Source organism: Myotis daubentonii, chromosome 7 (assembly GCF_963259705.1).
Source record: "Myotis daubentonii chromosome 7, mMyoDau2.1, whole genome shotgun sequence".
NCBI lineage: Eukaryota > Metazoa > Chordata > Mammalia > Chiroptera > Vespertilionidae > Myotis > Myotis daubentonii.
The window spans coordinates 35,559,021-35,581,146 of record NC_081846.1 but is presented as its reverse complement, the minus strand read 5'-3'; the positions used below and the strand labels follow the sequence as shown (position 1 = coordinate 35,581,146).

Sequence of the window (22,126 nt, the reverse complement as noted above, 5' to 3'; positions counted from 1 at the left end):
TGGCCACCAGGTGGATGAAAAAGGACAAGAGGAGAGAGAACCGGAACCACCCCAGAGCCCTCGGAAGGGGCTGCCGGCCTCTCAGTCTCCGAAGCTGAACATCTCGGCTTCTTTCTCCTTCCAGAAGGCGAAGCTTCGGTCGATGTAACCGCAGATGTCCTCGCTGTTGAAGCTGCCCCGCGGGGAGCCGGACCCCAGCCGCTGAGCCGCGGGCTCGGGGCCGCCACGGGGGCTGGAGGAGTGGGGCGGGGGCCCGAGCGGGGTCAGGCCTGACTTGCGGCCTGGCTCGGCGTCCCAGGCGGGACTGCGGTGGGCGCCGAAGAAGCGGGCTTTGATGTCCTCGAAGCCATCGGTCCAGGCCCGGCGGCCAGAGGCCACCTCGTCGGTCACGGCCTTGTGGAAGGCCCGCGCGGCCTCCCAGCCGTGGGCGCCCAGGTGCTCGAAGACCTCAAAGCAGAGCAGGTGGCGCATCTTCCTCTCCTCGGCGGGCAGGTCGCACTCCAGGAGCTGGAAGTAGCCCAGCATGAAGAGGTCCAGCGTGAGGCTGCCGTAGGGCACGGGCGCCCCGTCCACGTGGGGCAGGAACTGCTCGGGGGACAGGAGGCCCTGGGGCCGCCGGCTCAGCCGCCGCAGCTGCCGGGCAGGCACGTGCGCCAGGATGGCCTTCCAGTTGCCCAGCAGGTGGGTGATGATGGTCCGCTGCTGCCACAGGTGGCCCAGCCGAGGGCCCTCGCTGGGCGGTGGGGCGGGCGGCGGAGGAGCCCGGGCCACCGCCTGCCCGCGCGGCCCCGCGCGGCGGGCCTCCAGGGTCCGGCAGGCCGCCGTCTTGAGCGCGGGCGTGTAGGCCGACTTCTTCCAGTGGCTGAGGAACAGCATGACGATGCGCTCCTTCCGCAGGTTGGCCAGGTCAGGGCTGTGCCCGGCACCCGCCTCCGACGGGGCCTCCTCACAGCTGATGCCTGAGTCGCTGGCCTCCTCGGTGTCGCCCGGCCCGGGCTCCCCGCCGATCGGGCTGCCCCGGGGCTGCGGGGGGGTGGGCCAGCAGCCTCTGGGGCACTGCCCGGGCGGGGCCCCTGCCTCACAGGGTCCGAGATTTGGGATGCAGGGCAGGCAGGGGGCCGACTCGAAGTTGCCACGGAGCGTCCGCACAGACACCCCGCACTCCTGGATCTCACGCTGGGCCTCGCTCTGTGGGGGGCTGGCCGTGGCCTCCCTGCTGGCCTCTTGGGGGGGCTGCACGGCCAGTTTCTCCTCACCCTGCACCAGCCCGTTCATGCCCTTCAGCAGCAGCGACATGCTTCGCACCAGCCGCGCCACGTGGCTGCACCAGAAGGGCAGGGGCTGCCCACCGGGCACGGCCTCCACGGCCACCTCAGGGCCCGAGGGCTCGGGCGCGGGGCCGGGGGCTTCCTCGCCCTCCAGCCCTGGCGCCCGGGGCAGGAAGTGGCTGTTGACGGTGATGCTAACCAGGGGCTCGGGCAGCAGGGCCTGCAGCTCTGCCGCCAGCTGGCCCAGCTGGCTCTCGTACTCCTGGCAGCGTCTCCGCAGCTGCAGGTCGGCGATCTGCTTCTCCAGGTACACCAGGTCGTCCTCCGTCAGCAGCTCCCCGAAGGGGCCCAGGATGGCCTGGTGGGTCTGTGAGTACCGCCAGGCCGCCTGCTCCGTGGGGCCCGTGCTCCCGCTGTCCTCCTGGCACAGGGAGGGCCGGTCAGCGGGTGCTGGGAGGGCATGCTCCTTCCTGCTGGACTCAAGCTCCCCGAGGTGGCCTGCTCCCGGTGTTCCTGGGGAGCCCAGCCCTGGACACCAGCTGGCTCTTGCCTGGACTGAAGCTCAGGGCAGTCCCCCAGCCCTGTGGGGGCCTAGCCTTCCCCTTCAAAGAAGGTGGGTGTCTGCTCTGCCTAATCTCTCCCCCTCATCTGCCCAATGTTTAATGCAAGGATCTCTCTCCTCAGAGCCCTCCTGCTCCTCCCGCCAAACTCCAGAGCCTTCTGTGATGGAGGGCGGCCTTGGAGGACGGCAGCCTCAGCCACTCTGCTCTGGGTTCTCCCGATGGTTCACCCCAGAACCCCTGGGCCCTCCCTGCCCCAGTGCTCACAGTCTTCGGGGGACAGACACGGAGGGACCCTGAGCTGGGCTCCCTCTGGGTCCAGGCTCTGGGCCTCTTGATTACCTCTCAGAACCCCTGGGGGAGGCGCCCATTTCACAGGTGAGCTACCGCCTGGTTGCCAAGAGGCCTAACCTACCTGGTGCCAGGCATGCTCTGCACTAAGTTCTGAGAGCCAGTCAGTGGGTATTTAGCTCAGGAGCCCGTGGGCAGGGAGGGGCCACGGTTCTGGGAGGGGCTTTGACGTTTATTTCCTGTTAATGAACTTAAATAGCCGCACGTGACGGGTATTATTGTGCTGCAGGGGCTGCTCTACGGCAAGGGGCGCAGAGCACCTCATTCAGACAAAACCGTGTCCCTCCAGGGTAGGCCTCTAGGACTACTGTCCACACGGCAGGCAGAGGGAGCTGCCAAAGTCCACCTCAAACCACAGCCCTTCTCTGCCCAGATTTTCTTTTCTTTTTTAATCCTCACCAGAGGATATTTTTCCCATTGATTTTCAGACAGAGTGGAAGGGAGGGAGGAGACAGGGAGAGAGAAACATCGATGTGAGAGTGACACACTAAACCTAACCTGACCGGGGCCAGAGACCGAACATGCAACCACAACCGAGGTATGTGCCCTGTATGGACCCTTGGGTCCTCGGGCGGACGCTCTAACCACTGAGCCACCGGCCACGGCTCCGCTCAGGCTTCCAAAGGCTCCCCTGAGGCCTTGCAGCGAGAGGTCCTGTAATGTCTGCTGTCCCTTCTCTGACCTCGCCTCTGCCCACCGTCCCTCATTCCCCTCATTCGCTCCACTCCTGCCTCCTCCTGGTCCTCCCTTGGGCCAACCCATTCTGCCTCAGGACCCCACCTTCCATGTTCACCTGCCAGGACAAAGCTCCGGCCCCGCCCCCACCCTGCCCCTGCCCCTGCCCCCACCCGTCCTCTATCCTCTGGCTCCACCCCTCCCCTCCTGGCCCCGCCCTCTCCCCCCATCCCACTGGCCCAGCCCCACCTGAGCTTCCCGGGCAGGGTCAGCGCCCAGGCGTGCCTGCAGCTTCCGCACCATCACCTGCCGCTTCCACTCGGGGATGGGCCGGCCGCGCTCATCACGGGTGGGCACCAGCCCGTCGAGGTCGCCAGAGGGCAGTCCATCCAGCTGTAGTGCGGCCAGGCCCTGGGGGGTATCCCCGGCCGCTGTCTCTGCCCCCTGTGCGAACGAGAGCAGGTAATTCAGGGCCCCCACGGGGCCCTGCCAGGGAGAGGAAGGGCGGGCCACCTGGGGCCAGCACAGCCCAGGGAGGAGGGGCGTGGGGGCGGGCAGGGAGGGCGGGGAGACCAAGGACAGCACGCCCAGTCTAGGAAGTGTGAGCTTTCTGAGAGCAGGAACCCGAAGTGCCTCTGTGCGGGGGAGAGGGGGAGATCGCTGGGTGAGAGGCAAGGAGAGATTCCTCCAGCTCTGCTGTGTCTGGCCGGGAAGAAGTTGCTCAGAGTAAGCCATGCAGATGGGCAAACAAGTTTGCAGAACAGTTGCATAGACAGAGTCTGGTGGCCAATTCTGGACGGCAGGACTTGCCAGGGCCTTTAAGGGGTCCCCCCCGCCGCCCGCTCCCCGATAACTCTCCAAGTGGGAGCAGCACTGTGCAGCATTTCCCAAACTGGCACAGGACATCTCAGCCCCTGGGAGTTCCCAGGACCCATTCAAGGAATGGTGGGCAGGATTTGTAAGGGCCTCCTGCCCAGAAAGAGGGCAAGAAAGGAAGTGGGCCTCCCCCGCCCCCATGGGTCCTGGGCTGGCTGAGAGCTCCGAGGAGGAGGGCAGTGGGCACCAGGCCCGCCCTCCCCGTGGATGTTTGCTTCTCTCTATCATGACAGCAGCGCTTTTGGAGGGGCGTGAAGCATCCTGAGTTCAGAGGTCAGGAGGGGGGAGCTTGGACTCCCTGGGGTCAGAGAAGGGTCCCATGCCTTCTGTGCTGGGATGATAAGCTGCTTGTGGCCCTGAAGTTCCCATCTCCTCAGAACCCACGGTGTCCTCCAGAGCCAGGCCGCGCCCCAGGCTCGACCTGACACCCTCTTGTGAGGAAGGGCCTGGCTGCCCCAAAAGTGACCTGGCCTGGGCTCACATCTGAGGACACTGGCTGGGCTCCGAGGGTTGGCTGGGGGCCTTGGGAGACAGAGATGTGGATGGTGAGGACGCACCGTAGTGACAACCATGGCGCTGGTGCTGATCCCCAGGGTGGCTGCGTGGGTCATCTGCTCCCTCACAAGAGGCTGGTCAGGCTGGCCAGGCCAGACGGGGCTGAGAGACGCTGCTGCTGGGTGGAAGGGGGATCTGGAGTCAGAGGGGATTCCAGGGCAGGGGGCCGGGGAGCAGAGACCTGGGACCTGGGGTAGAGCCGGCCTCCCTGAAGGATATTGGATTTGGAGCCAAAGACCCAACTAGCCCCCCTTCCCCAGAAGCACCCAGGGGCGTGCACAGGCCTCCAGAGGCTGGCTGGTTGGAGAGCCTGCATTTTTCTGTGATTGTCCCATTCTGTGGCCAGTTCTCACCCTCTCCCCAGTCCTGCTACAGCCAGTGGTCTGGGGACCTGATGCCGCCCATTGAGCCACAAAGCCTGTCCTGTCCCACCCTCAATGCCCTGAACCCACACACAGGCACACACCAGGGCCCCACCCTGATGAGAAACACATTCTGCATCACACCCGGGCCACACAGTCCTGCCTGGCGACAATGTACCCCATGAACTGCTGCTGCCTCGCTACGTAGGGGCCTGCGAACATTTCTCAGCCGCGTTCCATTTTGATAAGTGCAGGTCCGGGTGGGGAAGCAGTGTAAGGACTGTGTCCCTGTCCCTGCGGGTGTCCAGACAGCAGCAGCAGCATGTCTGTAGGGGATTCCCCTCGGGACTAGGAGGCCCAGAGAGCAAGGGGGCTGCCCATCACCACACAGGCAGGGCAGTCAGGCCCCAGGGGCCCAGGGCTCACAGAGGGACCCTGCTGGGCAGGAGGCTGTTTAATTGGTCTCACTTTAAAACAACAAAGGAAACCTGGAAGAAGCTGGGGGTTGGGCAGTGGGAGGGGGTGACCCCAACCAGGTCCTGAGTATCCTGAGCACAGTTGCCTGGAGTCAGCTACCCCCCACCCCTCCCCGCTAAAAGGCCCTCGGGGGTGAGGCCAGCAGTGCCCACTCCTGGCACCCACGGCCCAGGCCGGTGCTCCCTGGAGAAGTGTACTCACAGGTGGGGCTTCTGAGAACTGAGCCCCCTCTTCCATCCTCTGGGGAGCGCCTTGCAGCAGACAGTGGAGGAGGGGGGAATGGTGGGGGTGGGGGTGTCATCAGGAGCGGCACCTGGAGGTGGACAGACCTGGTCAGCGGGAGGCCCAGGTGAAGGTGCGGGGTGTCCAGGCTAGCCTGGCCCATCTCGTGCATCTTAGAAAGGCCTGGAGGGGGTCAAGTGTCCCTCTAGGTTCTGCCCATGTCTCTCCACTCCCTACACACCGGGTGACCAGGGCTCCCAAACACCCCCCCCCACTTGTCTGAGTGCCACCACTCACTGTGCCCCCCAACGCCTCCACCACCACCACCACCACCAGGGAATCCCTATCTCAAGACCCAGCTCATGGGCTCCCTCTAGAGCAGCGGTTCTCAACCTGTGGGTCGCGACCCCTTTGGGGGTTGAACGACCCTTCCACAGGAGTCGCCTAAGACCATCAGAAAACACATATATAATTACATATTGTTTTTGTGATTAATCACTATGCTTTAATTATGTTCAATTTGTAACAGTGAAATTGGGGGTCACCACAACATGAGGAACTGTATTAAAGGGTCGCGGCATTAGGAAGGTTGAGAACCACTGCTCTAGAGGCAGCTTAACTCGGCAGCTGCAGTGCTGGGTTAGGACCTGGTGTCCAGCTTGTGCTCACAAGAGAGGTGCGCACACACCACCACCACCACCCCTCCCCCGGAGACTGCCCCTGACTTCTGTGCTGAGACGAACCACCTGGAATGGTCCCCTCGGAGGAGAGCAAGTGCCTGGCCCCTGGGCTTAGGGGGAAACCACAAGGAACTCTTCTTTAGCCACAAGCAGGGGCCATGCGCTTGACTATACCTCGGGGGGGGGGGGTACTGTGCCCAAGACCTGCCAGCAGTGTCTAGGCTGCCCTCCTGGGCTGCCTGGAAATAGACACTAAGATTGGCCCTGGGAGCCTGGGGTCTGGGAATCCATGCTGGGGGCTACTGGGTCACCCCCCACGTCACCCCCACAACCTGCCCCGTGTCTGGGGCAGGGCACAATCCTGTCCTTGGCCACCGCTCTGCCCCCAAGCGCTGACGGGTGAGCAGCAGGAAAGAGCCTTGGCCTGGAGGTGTCCCCCCTCCCCCCAGCTCAGCCTTGCTCAGCCTCAGCTTTGGCATTGACCATCGGGAGCCAAGACTCCTGGATGGGTGGACTCATGGGGCTGGCTGAGCAGGGGCCCCAAGCATGCAGGCTGCCCTGACACAGCAGGTGTTGCCAGCAGCAGGACTGTGCTCACCGCTCGCCTCTGCCTGTCCCGACTTAGGTGGCGCAGAAATTCTCCAGGAGGACACCTGAGCTGTCCCCTAGGACCCCAGAGCCTTTTGGTTTAAAGCTGAAAGTTGAAGGCTGTCTGGCCCCGTCTCTCAGCTGGTGGACGCCTGGGGTCCTGCAGGGCCAGTGTGCCTCGGTGCCGTCTGGCATGAGGCTGCCCCATTCCCCGTCTCAGCTAGTAGGGCTGCACGCTGCCTTCTCTCCAAGCACCCTGCCCTGGCCAGCAGACCGCAGCTCCACACCCCTCCCGCCAGTGGGCCCCTGGGTGGTGCTGGAGAGAGTCAGAGGACGAGGACCTGGTGAAATGAGCCCATGCAGGATGCGTGGCCGGGCCGGGGCCCACGCTGCAGTTGGGTGTGACGCGCGGCCAGCTCTGCCTTGAAATTCTTCCTGTTTAAAAGGCGAGGGGCCTGCATTTTCACTTCACACAGAGCCTTGGACGGGGAGCCCTCACCATAGGTCTTCACCCACTGCCTCGGCTCCGAGTCACACGCCTGTCCAGGACCCTCCGTCCACCATGGCCACTGGACAGGAACACAGCCTGAACCCCGTCTGCCCGGCCACCACCCACCTCACACCTTGCTCCTTGCAGGAATCCGGGAGCCCCGGAGCACAGCAGTTGGGGAGCTGCAGCAGGCACAGGGGTGGTCTGCCCGGCAGGGAGGACCTATGGGATCAGGGGCTGGGCTGCGAGCAGGGAGCTGTGGTGTCCTGGGCTGTCGGGGCTGTCACAGCTGCTACCCCCAGGAATGGGAGGCGTCCCATGAATATTTGAAGGCAGAGGTGTCAGGTGGCCAGGCGGGCTGGGGCCGCATGTGGGATCCCTTACCCTGCACCTTAACCCTCCACAGTGCAGGACCCAGGGAAGCGGACCCTCCGGGGAGGTGGGGCACCTGAGATCCCGGTCACATGAGAGGGAGAGACCACCTGGCGGAATCCCTCAGTGCAGTACCTGCACCCCCAGGACAGCCCCGGGCACAGAGGGCAAGGGGCTTTCTCAGGGCCCAGCAGGCGGTGGGCCTCTCGCACCTATAAGGATGCCACATCCTGGCTGCTCTTTTCCTGGCGTCTCTCAGGGCCGTGTTTGCAGCGGGGACCCAGACAGAGGTGCAGGCTGCTTACCGCTTGCTATAAAACGGGGCTGCCCAGGCTCTGGGGTCCTCGGCTGTGATGCAAACTTCCTGTGCGCAGAGCAGCCATCTGGGCCCATATCACACAACCCTGGGACTTGGGGGCAACGGGACCCAACAAGACATGACGCTTGCCCTTCACCCTGTGCCGCAGACCCAGGAGTCTCATGTCTTCTTCCAGCGTCCATGGGGCGGACAGAGCCCGGCTTAGGAGCTGCAAACAGGGTCGGTCAGATGCCGGGCCCCGAGGCAAAGCTATAGAGCAGTGGTTCTCCGCCTTCCTAATGCCGCGACCCTTTAATACACTTCCTCATGTTGTGGTGACCCCCAACCATAAAATTATTTTCGTTGCTACTTCATAACTGTAATTTTGCTAATTATGAATCGTAATGTAAATATCTGATATGCAGGATCTATTTTCATTGTTACAAATTGAACATAATTAAAGCATAGTGATTAATCACGAAAACAATATGTAATTATCTATGTGTTTTCCGATGGTCTTAGGCGACCCCTGTGAAAGGGTGGTTCGACCCCCAAAGGGGTCGCGACCCACAGGTTGAGAACCGCTGCTATAGCGGTTTGTGGTGACAGGCTGATGGACAGAGGAGGGTTGAGCAGGAGCCCTCACCAAAGGGCCACTCCAATGCCTGGCCCCACTCAGCCAGGACAGGGCTGTGGGCTTGCCTGCCGGCCCTGCTCCCGGCCATCCTGAGAGCCCAATGGAATCTGCTCTGGGGGAGGGGCAAGACCTCCCCTCCCCTGGCAGTGTGCGGGCGCAGCTGGGATGGCAGCTGCCCTTCATGGGGGAGAGTGGAGGAGGTAGGGAGCTGGAACTTGCTCGGGGACCCAGGGGAATGGACTTGGGCCTCCATGCAGCACCTGCAGCTGGGGGGCCTCTGCCACCCTGACCCGGGGGCTGAATCCTGCTCACTGCTCCAAGGAGCAGCTCTGGGGCGGTGCCCTGGGCCTCAGTTTCCTGGAAGAACTCTGCAGGTGCTGGCAGTTAAGGGGAGAGCCTGGCACAGACCTCGTCACTGCAGTGTCACAGTGACCTCCGAGTTTCAGCTAGGACAGGGGCCTGCTGCCGTGTTTCCCCGGCAATGGGCGTCCCACATCCCTGCATTCCTCACTTCGGCCTGGACAGGAACCAGATCTACAAGGACCAGGAGAAGCGGCAGACGGTCCCGACCTGTGGGCTCCTGACAGTGGGCCTGTTACCCCCAGGTTGGGCAAGTGCCCCAAGGCTGGCGCCTTTCCCATGGCCTGCAGTGTCCTCTGCTGTGTTTTTGGTGAGATTTGAGCAGTGCTGTGCCGACCATGCATTATACATTGAGGACAGCTGTCGAGCCGGGTTACAGGCCTGTAATGCCACCCGGCCGGCAAAATCATGACCCGCAGCTGGGCTGGAGCCGGTCACCACGGCTGAGATTCAGCCAGGCCCCTCCATTGGGGAGGAGGCTTCCGGGGGAGGCCTTGCCCTCTCTGGGCCTCAGTTTCCCCATCTGTAAAATGAAGGGGTTTTAGGACCCTTCTGGACCTGGCGGGGGGGCGGGGGGAGGATGGTGCCTCTGGGTGGTCAATGGGTGTCTCTTTTACCCTGCAACTAGGCTCCTCAATCCCAGTTTACAGATGAGAAAATCGAGGCTCAGAGATACTCACCACCTGCTGGGCAAAGTCGCTCCAGTCTTGGTGGTAATGAGGATGGGGCAGGGGCAAGTAGGACAGTGGATGCCATGGAGGTGTGGGGGATCCTGGTTTGCCACCCTGGGCTGCTGCTCCTAACTGCTGCCACCAGGACCTCACTCACATCCGGCCTCAGAAGAGGGAGTCAGGGTGCAGGGGGCCCCTCTAGCCCCTGCCCCACCCCTCAGTGTGCAGAGGGGCTGCCCAGGGAGCAGAAGGACTTGGCCAAAGTCAAGGTGGAGAGGTCGAGGCGGGGCCTGCACTTCCCCAGCAGCATGCAGGACCCCACTGTCCTGCAGACCGGCCCATGAAGGGGCGCCTCCCACAGGGCAAGTCTTGCCTCCACCTGTCCAGCCTCGGTCCCCGGGCTGCCTCTCTTGGGACCCGTGGTTGTGGCTTTCACCACCTCCTCCGAGCCTGACATGGGAAGAGGCCAGCGCGGGTGACCTCTGGATATTGCGTTTCCATCAATATTGTATCAGCCTCCCGGGCCTCGGCCCCCAGCTGACGGCGCCCTCCCGCAGGGCGGAGCCTGCGCCTGGGAGTGTGAGGCAGGAGTCCTGGTGCAGGAACAGTCCAGCCAGTGGCGAGTGGCTAGCACCCCCTGCTGCCCGGTGCTCACTGAGGGAGAAGAGAGAGGCCCCAGGTCCAACCCTGAGTCCCAAATGGGCTCCTAAAGCTCACCGGACACACCAGCTCAAAGCAAGGGTCTGCATTTGAATGCGCCGTGCCAGCCGTCAGCCCAGACGCAGGCCGGAGGGGCTGTGGGTCGGAAGGAGGCAGACAAGCCCACCCACTCTCCATCACAGGTGGAGCGTGTGGATGGGCTGGGTGCCACCGGCCTGCAGGTCGGTTGGGGGCCTGCACACGTAGTAGCCCAGGTTGGTTTGGGGAATCTGCTGCCTTGAATCGCGTGGTGTCACCAAGAAGCCAGCCAGGACCCGAAGAACCACCAGGTAACCTGAGACGGGCCAGATCCCCACATCCCAGGTGTCAGGAGAGCACCCATAAGCCCCGTCCACCTCAGAGAGTGGGACACAGTGGCTGGCGGAGCTGGCAGATGTGCAGGAGCGGGGGATGGTGGGTCGGGGCAGAGACCCTGCTTGGGCAAGCCCTGGCCATGGGCATTGCAGTGTGGCTGGTGGGGAACGGGCAAGGGACCCAGGGTGGGACCTGCTTCCTGGCAGCCAAGCAGCCACCCACCAGCCTCCTCATCTCAGCTGCCAGGCCGACCCAGTGACCACATAGGGGCCGGGCGGGACCCAGGTGGCCGGGCACCCCTAGCGGATGGACAGTGAAGCTCCGCCCACCACATCAGCAACTCACTGAGGTCCACCAAGTCCTCCAACCCAAGCCAGGGAAACGACCTTTAACCAAACACCGAATGCTTAGTAAAATGATTAGCAAACTACTTCAGCAGACCTGTCGTTCTTGTTTCTGAAACTACGCTGCCAGGACAAACCAGGGCACCGGCGTGTCCCCAGAGCACCTGAGCGGCCCTGAACCTTGGCCGGTGGTGGCCGGGTGAGGATGTCCCAAGGCCCAGGGCCAGGGAGGACTGCAGCCCTGCCCTCACGAGGCCTGACGGCCTGAAGGACGAGGAGGCACAGCAGCCCTGCGCGCGACCTGGCACAGGGGCATGTCAGCTCGCTGGGCCTCAGGGCTGTCAGCTGAAATGGGGTCCAGCCATCCCAGGGCTGCCCACCAAGGAGAAGTGGCAGGTTGGAAAGGGGGGGTGGGAGGGAGCCTGACTCCGTGCGGACTAAACTGCTGACTCCACCCACATATCTGTCCACCCCCACCCACTGGTCTGTCCATCCACCCACATATCTGTCCATCCATCATGATATCTGTCTATCCACACTCATATCCATCCATGTGCTGGGGATGGGGCCAGCAGGACAGGTGTCTGTCCTCACAGACGGGGAAGTGGCTCAGGGAGGGTCATGGTCACACGCCCAGGCAGGAGGGGGGACTGGAGGCTGCTGCCTCCTGGGCTGACAGGGCAGGCTGGGTCTCATGAGGGTCAGCTCACCAGGAACCCAACGTCTTGCTCCCACCCGTGGGTAACCTCAGCCTGACACAGCATCACCCCTGGGAGCATTGGTCATGGGGGTCCAGAGTCAGAAGCATGGTTTCTTTGGTCCAGGTAGATGGCAGCCCCCACCACAGCCCCCGTCACAGCCCCCACCATAGCCCCTGTCACAGCCCCTGTCACAGTGCCTGCCACAGCCCCTGTCACAGCCCCTGCCACAGCCCCTGCCACAGCCCCTGCCACATCCCCTGCCACAGCCCCTGTCACAGCGCCTGCCACATCCCCTGCCACATCCCCTGCCACAGCCCCTGCCACAGCCCCTGCCACAGCCCCTGCTACATCCCCTGCCACAGCCCCTGTCACAGCGCCTGCCACATCCCCTGCCACATCCCCTGCCACATCCCCTGCCACAGCCCCTGCCACAGCCCCTGTCACAGCCCCTGCCACAGCCCCTGCCACATCCCCTGCCACAGGACTGGTCATTGCCCAGTCATGGCTGCTGGCTCATCCCTAGTCCCAGCGCCCAGCTAGCTGACCTGTGGGGCTGGCTCAGTCCTGGCCCGGAACCTTTTTTCTGCCAATGACATGGTGTACACAGAGCTTTCTAGCTAACTGGTCTGTCGGGTGGGGGGGCGGCCTTCACCCTCACCCCAGCTAGGGTGACTGGGGACCCTGAGACTTACCGGCCGGGCCGTCTCCCGCAGGTACTGGGCGCAGTCCTGGTGCCCGTGGTACTCCGCCAGGTCTGCCGCCGTGTAGCCATCTTCATCTCGCAGGGAGGGGTCCACGTGGTGGGAGACCAGGGTCTGGCAGCACTGCAGGGAGGGGCACATGTGACCCACGGCACACAAGCCGATCCCACAGTACCCACCGGGCGCCATGGCGGGCCGGCACCACACCCCCAGCTCCAGGTGGGACACTGAGGCTGCCAACATCTGCGGAACCTGCCTGAGAATCCCAGCATTCTCTGCACGCACAGCCGCCCTGCCTGGCACGAAGCCCTGCAGGTACCAGCACCCCATCCTGGATGGGAACCCAGGTACCGAGGTAAGGAACTCGCTGAGGGCTCAGGTGGTAAGAAGGCGGCATGGCGGGGGTCCTCCCTGCTCGGATGGAGCCTGACCCCGACCTTGCCCCTTGCCCTTGTAGCCCGCGTCCTGGGCTATGACTACAGAACCAGTTTCCACTTTTACAGCAACGCTCAGAGGGGCGTGCCACATTCCCATGAAGAAGCTGGGACCCAGAGGGACTTGTGACAGACCAAAGTCTGGACATTGGTGAGGTGGCTGTGCCAGCAGCATAAACAGGGGGGCAGAAGGACCCAGGTCAGGGAGGAGAGAAGCAGGTGGGTCAGGCCCATCCACTCCCCAGAAACGCAGAAAATGGACGAGACATGAAAGTCACCGTCCTGAAGCAGAGAAGAGGCAACAAGCAAGCGAGGAATCAGCAGGCCAAGAAGAAGACAGGAGTCAGAGGGATAAGCCCGGCACTCAGAGCGCTGATGCAGGGAAAGTCATGACCTGGGCGGTCCCTGCAGCCTCCTGGGAGGAGGGAGACCAGCAAAAACCAGGGCCTCGGAAGGTGGGCTCTGACTCCCACCTGCCGCGGCAGGCTGAGGGCTCCCCTCGGAGGAGAGTAAACCAGAGCCAGCCAGCCTGCGCTCCCCATCACGCAGGGCTCCAGGCAGCCTCACGCCTGGAATACGGACTCAGATGATTCTGGGCTCGCAAGTCACACATATGCTGACAGGCAGAGGCAATCAAGACAACATCCCGGGCCTCAAATGACTCCTGCAAATCATTTCTCAAATATAATGTGCATCGTACAGTCCACAAGACCTGGAGCACCAGAAAAGAGACCAGAACACGAACAAACAGACCTGCATAAGCAGACTAACCGACTGCGATGCAACCGGACTATGACTTTCAAAGAAATAAAGACCAAGCTGGAAAGTACAGGCATGGAATGATAAATCATAAAAACGGACACATGTAGATTTGAAAAATGACTAATTCAAGGTGGAGAACATCCTAAATAATAAAAGGCTAGTATGCAAATTGTCCCCTGGAACAGGAGTTTGACAGCGAGTTCGACCAGGGGGCAGAGCTGGCCGGCCAACCTACTGTGTCCCCTCCCCCTGGCCAGCCTGGCCTGATCCACCATGATCGGGGCAGGCAGACCCCACCCGTGCACGAAGTCGTGCACCAGGCCTCTAGTAAAAATAATAACCAAGTTAAAGACTGAAGCTGAAGACCTGGTAAACAGGAAATGGGCCTGAAGAAGCAATCCAGAATACAGCACGGCCAGACAGAAAGATGAAGACAGAAATCCAGCAGCTACAGCCAGGACGAAAATGCAGAATGAGAGACAACAGAGTGGATGCAGAGGGTGTGTCTGAAGAGGGAACGGCTGAGAACTTGACAGACAGAAACACCAAGCACAAACCCGAGAAGGCCAACCAGTCCCGAGTAGGAGCCGCCCACCTTGGTCCTCTCACAGCGAAACAGCAGAAGACCAGACACAATGGGCACCTTAAAAGCAGCCAGAGGAGCCCTAACCAGTTTGGCTCAGTGGATAGTGCGTCGGCCTGCGGACTGAAGGGTTCCAGGTTCGGTTCCGGTCAAGGGCATGTACCTCAGTTGTGGGCACATCCCCAGAAGTGGGTGTGCAGGAGGCAGCTGATCGATGTTTCTCTCTCATCATCGATGTTTCTAACTCTCTATCCCTCTCCCTTCCGCTCTGAAATCAATAAAGATATATTAAAAAAAAAAGCAGCCAGAGGGGGAAATATGATCTTCAAACAGTGACCCCCATGCAGACCTCTTGATGGAAGCCAGAAAGTGATGAGTGACATTTTCAAAGCACCAATATGTAAAAACTGCCAAGCTACCGTTCTCTACCCAGCGAAAATGTGCTAAAGATGAAATAAAGATGTTTCCAGACAAACGAAAAGAAACAAGAAGCAAACCCAGCCGAAGGGACCGTCTAAAACATTCACTCAGACTGAGGGAAAGGAATTCCACTTGGGGTCCCAAGTCGCCGGAAGAAATGGGCCTGAGAGGAAAAGGGGGGGGGGTCTGTGGGTATGTTTGAATATGTCTTTATTCATGTACTGAATAAAAAATAATGATGTCATATAGGTTTTTGAAAACTGTAGACATAAAACACATTAAAAACAGCAACCTCATCCCATTCTGGCCTCTCCCTCCACCGCCCACCCCTCACCAGCTCTCTCACAGCCGGGACTGTGGGGACCATCATGCTCACCCCCAGGAGGTAGCTTGTCCCAGAGATGGGGCAGTGAGGCCTTCCCCTGGTCCCTCACTGGGCCGGGCACCATTTTGGGTAGACACCTGGGCCACTCCTCACAGCTCCCCCACCCCGTGGGGCTTAAGGGGCCCGTATTACACAAGACGAAACAAGGCACCAGGAAGGATAAGAGGCCTCACAAGTTCAGACACCAGGAAGTGGGCAGCCCGGGTGCAGAGCAATGGCTCTCAGAACCCATGACCTTAACTATCACCCCGGACCGAGCAGCATCAGAGGACGCAGGGCTGGAAGGCACCCTGAGCATGAGTTAGTCCAGGGCCCTCCATTCCTAATGTCAGTCCCAGTGCCCCCTTTTTATCACAAATGTTTCCTGACGCCTCATTCAGGATTCTAAAACGAACTCCATATACGAGTATGCTATAATTTACCTGCACACGTGCTTTTTATTATTTTTAAAATATATTTTTATTGATTTCAGAGAGGGAGAGATAGAAACAATCGATGATGAGAGTATCATTGATCAGCTGCCTCCTGTACGCCCCACACTGGGGATCAAGCCTGCAACCTGGGCATGTGCCCTGATCGGGAAACGAACCATAACCTTCTGGTTCATAGGTCGACGCTCAACCGCTGAGTCACACTGGCCGGGCTGCACAGATACTTTTAAAATAATTAGTACTCCCCTCTAACTCTAACATACAGGGGAAGAGAGAAAGATATAATGTGACAGGTGTGCATTTTGCTGTAAATGCTCAGGTGCAATGGGACAGAGGACACAGCCCAATGGGCACATCGGGGAGAATCAGAAAGGCACCCGAATGAGTAAGAGTCCTTACTGAGTGCCCAGGCACACGCTTTCTGAGCCACCTCTGCTCTCATTCACTGCCTTTGAGGCAGCACCTGTCGGTTGCCAAACACTGTACCACAGTGACTCTTGTCCAGAAAAGGCAGAATGTCTGTGTCTGATGCAGTACCATCGGTCACCTGCCTGCCACACCGACCGGGTTGCACCCATCCATCTGTATATTCGCCTCCTAATCCCTCACCCGTGGGGGTAAGTATGTGTGTGTGGATATAGTCACTTTGAATTCCCAGTTCTCACTGACTGATGAGTTACACAGAAGTCCCCCGGCACTGCCTCACCTCCATCTGTCCATTCTCTGCGGCGTCATGCAGGGGGGTCCCACCCCAGGAGTCTCTCATGATGGGGGCGCCCAGCAGCAGCAGCCGGTCGAGGATGGGTGTGTGGCCACCTCGAGCTGCAAAGTGAAGGGCTGTGGCCCCCTCGTTGTCCCGTGCGGTCAGGCCGATGTCAGTGAAGGTGACCTGGAGAAAGGGGGGAGAGGGGCCAGGTGAGGCTGGATGGGGTGACCACTCCTGGGGATGGCCACCAGGAGGAGGACATGGAGCCCTGGGAGGTGACCTTGGGGGCCGGAGCACCACTCCCCAGGAAGCCCTGGGACAGAGCTGGCTCCTCACACTCAGCCTGTCATCATCCCAGCACCTGGCACCTCCATAACTGTGTGTTGGGAAATGAGATCTGGTTTTACTGGGAGCCTCCAGTCCCCAAGTCTGTCCCACCCAAATCTTAAGCAGAACACCTCCAGGGCGGGTTTCACACATCCAATGAGCAAAACGCTTCGAGGGCACCTAGGAGACCACAAACAGATGTCTACAGCCTCTGGCACTGGGCTCATTTGGGCCCTGAGCTCCCCCAGCACAGATGCAGGCGGGGGACATTGGGCAGCGGGTCCTGCCGGCCTCTCAGAGCGTGGGACTCGGACCCTGGTCATCCTGTGGCTTGGGCCCTGTCCTGCTGGCAACCACCTCTGTGAGGACACCAGTAATCTCTAGTCCAGAGCACCCAGCTGCCGTGGGGGGATGTGAGGGGCAGACCCTGGGGTCTCCACCCACTTCTATGGGCACACTGAACTGTGGCCTCGGGACAGGATGACCTAGTCTGCCAACAAGACGTTAGGGCCTCTTCCAGGAACACCCTGCCTTCCTGAAGGAAGAGGCTGGTGGGTGTGGGTGCCCCCTTTAATCCCTCTTCCTGCCTTGAATGCGGCCAACTTTCACCCCGAGGGAAAGACCAGGGGAACAGCAGAGACAAGCCCACGGGGTTGATCCACTGTCAACGGCCTCCTGCTCCTTCTGTGGGAGGGGACGGGCTTTGGTTGTTCAGTTCACCCAAGCACTGCTGGCTCATCCCACCCTCAGCCATGTCTGTGAGGGACAGAGGCCTCCCACCAGCCAGCACCCCAAGGGCAAGGGTGCCCACCCTGGAGCCTGTGGGCCCCGGCCATCCTACAGGGAGGGGGGCAGGGAGTCCAACTGGAAAGGCCTTTCTGGTCCGGGGCCCCATGGCCCCAGCTGCTCCCTCCCTGGGGTGAGCCTCTGGGGGGCTCTGGGGGGCTCAGAGGTCCCTCTTCCCTCCTGCCCACCTGTCCTGGGCACCACACAGCCTGCTGGCTCACTTCATATGCGAAGCAGCTGCTATGCGTGGCCCTGCTGCCAGAGACGGCCAGGACCCACCCCGGGCCCAGGATCCTCCAGGTGAGGGGAGGCCGAGGTCTGAAATGGATGGGCTCACAGCTACAGGGAGGGGATGTGAGGACACGCCCCAGACTGTCAGGGGGGTGACAACTGGAGAGCCTCAGGGCTTTCTCCAGGGCAGGGGCCACTTGGCAGGAGGACCCCAGGAGGAGACCTGGCTTGTGCCAAGGTGAGGCCCTGTGAGTGCCTGGGGGAGGGGCAGGAGGTGCCGGAAAAGGGAGGCTGGAGGTGACCGCTGGCGGCCTCTGAGGCTCAGGTGAGCAGCGGGACTTCATCCTGAGGACTTCATACAGTTGCTCACTAAATATCTCCAGAGCCCTGACTGCATGCCAGGCCCTGAGGCGCAGCAGCCGGACAGAGTCCCTGCCACCCAGGGTGGGGACAGACAACCACCAAGATAAAGAAGTCAGAATTACAGTGTGTGGGGTGTTGGTGCCATGGAGGAAAGACGGCAGGAGAGCAGAGGGCTGGGCACAGGGTGGCTGCCATCCTAGCCAGGTGGGCAGGCAGGCAGTGGAGGGGCCCTGAGGAGCTGCCTGCCAGGCAGAGGGGGCAGCACGTGCAAAGGCCCCTGGGGAGTGAGGCTGGCTTGCTGGAAGGGCTGGGGAGGAGGCCCCTGGGGGAGTGCGGAAGGGCTGCTGATGCCGGGTGCACAGCCTCAGCCTGGAGCTGTGCACTCGAGGCTGCATCCCGGGCCCTGCCTGAGCCTGCTGCCCACGCTGCTGGGAGCGATGGGCGGGCACATCCCATCCGCAACAGCCCTGTGGGTCCCCAGTTCTGCGGTGGGCAGACAGATCCAGGGGGTGCCCCCACCGCAGCCAGGCCCTGCTTGCTGGGAGGGACTCTGAGGAGTAGGCAGGAGCAGGGGCCAGCCTTCCGGGGACTCCCCTGTCCCCACCCGGTCCCCCTTACCAGCCAGACAACTAGAGAGTAGTGTCCGCGGGCGGCGGCAGCATGCAGCGCGCTCATGCCGTCCAGGGCGCGCAGATGCACGTCGGCGCCGCAGTCCTTCACCAGGAACTGGGCCAGGTGCAGGTGGCCCTCCTGGCAGGCCAGGTACAGCGGGGAGGCGCCGCTGCGTGTCCGCCGGTTCACGCTGCTGTGGAGGAGGGCGAGGTTCAGAGGGCGCTTGGCCAGGGGTCACAGGGGTGGGGGTGGGACTGATCCAGCTGAGGACCCAGATCGAGGGGAGGGAGGTCCGGCACTGGCCAGCTCCAGCTCCCTGACCCGCTGAGGGGTCCCAGCCAGTCACCTGTAGGCTTGCACAGGTTTCCCACCGCCCAAGGGAACCAGCTGAGGCCGGGGAAGTGGGGATGAGGGCTCTGGCTGCTGGAATCCAGCTCCACCCTCTCCCCATCAAGCTGTGCGCCTCTGGGGTTGGCCAGCAGGGGGCGCCTCAGGGTGACTAGCCCAGGGACCTGCAGTGGGCAGGTCAGTGAACTCAGGCTGAGCCTACCCTGTAAAAGGGGACACTGTGAGCCGGACACTAGACATCCATCCCATCCATGGGCACTCGGGCCTGGCATCTGGGGCCGGTGTGAATGGACTGGAGCAGGTCCTGGGATTTCCCGAACCCCCTCTGCCTCCACCTGCTGCAGGGCCAGTGACTCGCTGCAGGGAGGGGCCACCCCCTACCCAAGGCTGACCCCTATCCCCTGGTGACACAGACGTCACCTCTGGCTCCTGCAGTGGTGCCAAGTGGGATGTGGGCCTCTGGGGCACGGTCCTTCCCATTTGTGTGTGTGCACGTGTGCATGTGTATGTGCATGTGTGCATATGTGTGTGCGTATGTTTTAATGTGAAGTCTCCCAATTTTCAAATGGCAGAAACTACTTTAAAAACTGTGGGTCTAAGAGACTCCGTGGCCAGCGTGGACACTCTGGGGAAGATCCGCAAGGCAAGTCCCAAAGGCCTTCACCAAGGGGTGGGGATGGCGGGGAGGGGCAGGAATAAGAATGCTCTTCACTGCTGAGATGCAAGGTCTTGGGAACACATGTGGGGCCGTGGGGACAGCCAGGCTGGCCCATCCCTGTGTCCTGTCCCTGTGTGCCTGCCCACCAGCTGTTCTCTGCCCCTGGGTGCAGCCTCCCCAGGGGCCAGGCCCCCAGACTGCCGACAGGAGGCGCTCCAGCCCCTCACCTGCGGTGGGCAGCGGCCAGGAGCTTCAGGCAGGTCAGGTCCCCGCTGACAGCGGCGTGGTGCAGCGGCAGGGCCCCCTCCAGCGTCTCCAGCGTGGCTGCGTGGCCCTCTCGGAGCAGCCACTCCACCAGCACCGGGTGGGCGAAGCGGGCGGCCAGGTGGAGTGGGGAGACACCCGAGTCATCTTGGTCCTACCGGGGCACAGGCAGGGTGGGGAATGGGTGGCAGGTCTGGACTCACCCCGCTGGGCAGAACCCATGGCCAGAGCCAGCCTGGGGTCCACCCTGCCAGGGACCCCGCCTGCTGGAAGCTTCTGTTCCCTCCTCTCCCCGCTGCTCCCTCCAAGGCCAGGGAGGCCCTTTCTTCTAAGTGAGGCGACCTGCTCAGGGTTAGAGGCAGGGCCAGGGCTCAAGTCCAGGTCTGGGTCAAAATCTGTGACCCTGCCACATGCACAGTCAGAGCACAGCCATGCCCCTTCCCAATCTCTGCAAGTGGTCAGAAAGGCTTCCACTTGCCCACCAGTGCCGCACCAGGCTTGGCGGCCTCCTGACCTCGGCCCCACCCCACCCCACTGAGTTCCCACCCCCAGCACAGGCCCTGGCCGGGAGCATTTCCACTGCGGGAGCCGCAGCCCGGGGCCTTCTCCCAGGCACAGCACGGACAGGCAGCACTCCCGCCGCTGCCCCTGGCGGTGGTGACTGGGCAGCCTCTGGCTGTGACCAGTGAGTCTTCCCTCTCCTGGGACCCAGTGGGTCCCCCATGCCCACTCGGCTCTGTCAGAGCTTTCTCACAGTCTTTCCTCACGAACGGGTATCGGACAGGCAGGAACAGGGCAAGGACGGGCCCTGGTAGAAATTCCCCCACAAGCTCGTCCTTGAACCCTGGAGACGTCTCTCTAGCATCAGGGCCTGTCTCGCTCGGGACTCCAGCTCTTGAGCCCAAGTGCCCACTGCGCGTGCCTGTGGGCCCTTTCTAGATCCCGAGAGACAGGCCCCCGGGACCAGGCCTGATGTGAACTGGCGGGACCCCCACCGGCAAGGCCAGGCGCTCCTGTGTGGGGAGGTGGGGGCGATGGGGAGACGGGGTGGTTTAGGAGGAGGCCTTGGCTTGCAAGGGCTTTGTGTTGCTGAGGGGTGGGGGGTGGGGGGGGGATGGGGGGGAGAGCAGAGACACTGCACAGACTGAGCTGTGAGGTTTTCATGGTGAGTCCTTGAGAGAAAGACCCCAGGGCAGAGGACCGTCTAGCTCACAGCTCACTCCTCCCTCTGTTCACAGGGACACTGCCTTCCGGGTTGCCCTCTGCTCACCTGCAGACCGCAGCCCCCTTCACGCACCAGCCAGCACAGCTCCGCCAGGCTGCCGGTGGCAGCTGCGTCGTGTACCGGGGTGGCCCCGTTGTGGGCCCGCTGGTTGCCGGGCAGTTTGGCCCGCTGCACCAGGAACTTGACACAGGCCAGGTGGCCGGCCCGGGTGGCGTGGTGCACCAGGCCAGCCCCCAGGGCGTCGACGATGCCTGGGCCCAGGGTGCCAGCCTCCAGCAGCTGCTCCAAGGTGGCCAGGTCCCCGTCCCTGGCGGCCACGAGCGCCCGCTGCTCCTCCATCCTCCTGCCCAGCCACCCGCAGGCTCTCAGGGCTCACGCACAGGCCCGGGCTTCCTGTTTCAGGCGTGGACGCAGCTCCCAGCTCTGGTTACCCGATAAGCAGCCCACAGGGCAGATGGGAGGCGGCAGGGTGCAAGGGGGGGGCAGGCCTTGGGGATTGGGCCACAAGCCCTGCCTGAGCCACTCCCACTGTGCTGAGTCGTGGTGGGGAGAGGGCACAGGGTACAGGGGAAGGGCTCACACCGTATTGAGATCAGGGGCTGGGCACCGACCGTGGACACTGCCCCTGGCTGGGCCATGCCTCTTCCTGCCGTGGGGCGAGGGCCGAGGATACGTCTCAGGCTGGGATGAACTTCCCACATCCAGCCGCAGCTTAGTTGCAAGATCCTCTGAAGAAAGCAGCAGGCCCCCAGCGCCTGCTCCCCCAGCCCAGGCAGCAGCCCTGAGCCCGTGCTGGCCTGAGAAAACCACTTGGGAGATTTGTCACGGGAGGGCAGACCCATCCACAATGGGGCCGTTCCGGGGAACTTACCACCAGGAGTGTTGGGGTCTATCGTCATACAAGGCGTCTCCCCGCCTGGAAACCTACGCTGGGTCTTGACCCTCAGCTGACTATGCAGGGCCAGCCTTGGGCACAGAGTGGACACTGGGCAGGAAGACCCCAAGGGAGACTGAGGGTTTGGAGGCCCCACCTCAGCCCACCCACCAACCAGTGACCGAGTCTGAGGGGCTGCAGCTAACAGTCTCAGGTGCATATTTCAGAGCCACAAGGTGCACCTCCCAGACCTGGAGCTGGGCACCCACAGCCTCCCTGGAGGGGGACACTGCTCATCAGGAACCTGCCTTCCCAGGGCTTCCAGAGACAGTCTCAGGTGACTGTGTTATTTTTTTAAATTGATTTCAGAGAATAAGGGAGAGGGAGAGATAGAAACATCAATGATGAGAATCATTGATCAACTGCCTCCTGCATGCCCCACACTGGAGATGGAGCCTGCAACCAGGGCCTGTGCCCTGACCGGGAATCAAACTGACCTCCTGGTTCATAGGTCA

At 62.0% G+C, this 22,126-nt stretch overlaps 1 protein-coding gene across 1 annotated transcript; it reads right to left on the bottom strand.

Annotated features, from left to right (window-relative positions):
- Positions 1-81: 81 nt before the first annotated feature.
- ESPNL (espin like) lies at positions 82-21,988 on the bottom strand. The gene is made up of 9 exons (XM_059703723.1): positions 20,783-21,988; positions 19,476-19,666; positions 18,249-18,435; positions 15,924-16,106; positions 12,194-12,325; positions 5,326-5,437; positions 4,288-4,400; positions 3,104-3,298; positions 82-1,689 (listed from the first exon to the last, which is right to left on the bottom strand). Exons 1-9 carry the CDS (start codon positions 21,074-21,076, stop codon positions 82-84), a joined length of 3,015 nt encoding a protein of 1,004 aa, XP_059559706.1. The 5' UTR covers positions 21,077-21,988.
- Positions 21,989-22,126: the final 138 nt, after the last annotated feature.

Bases quoted from the DNA above. Each gene is read 5' to 3' on its own strand.
- ESPNL (XM_059703723.1), bottom strand. From the start codon at position 21,076: ATGGAGGAGCAGCGGGCGCTCGTGGCCGCCAGGGACGGGGACCTGGCC. The intron at 19,667-20,782 runs GTGAGCAGAGGG...GTGCCCCGGTAG, and splicing joins AAGGGGGCTGCGGTCTGCAG to GACCAAGATGACTCGGGTGT. The intron at 1,690-3,103 runs GTGGGGCTGGGC...TCCCTGTGCCAG, and splicing joins ACCCTGCCCGGGAAGCTCAG to GAGGACAGCGGGAGCACGGG.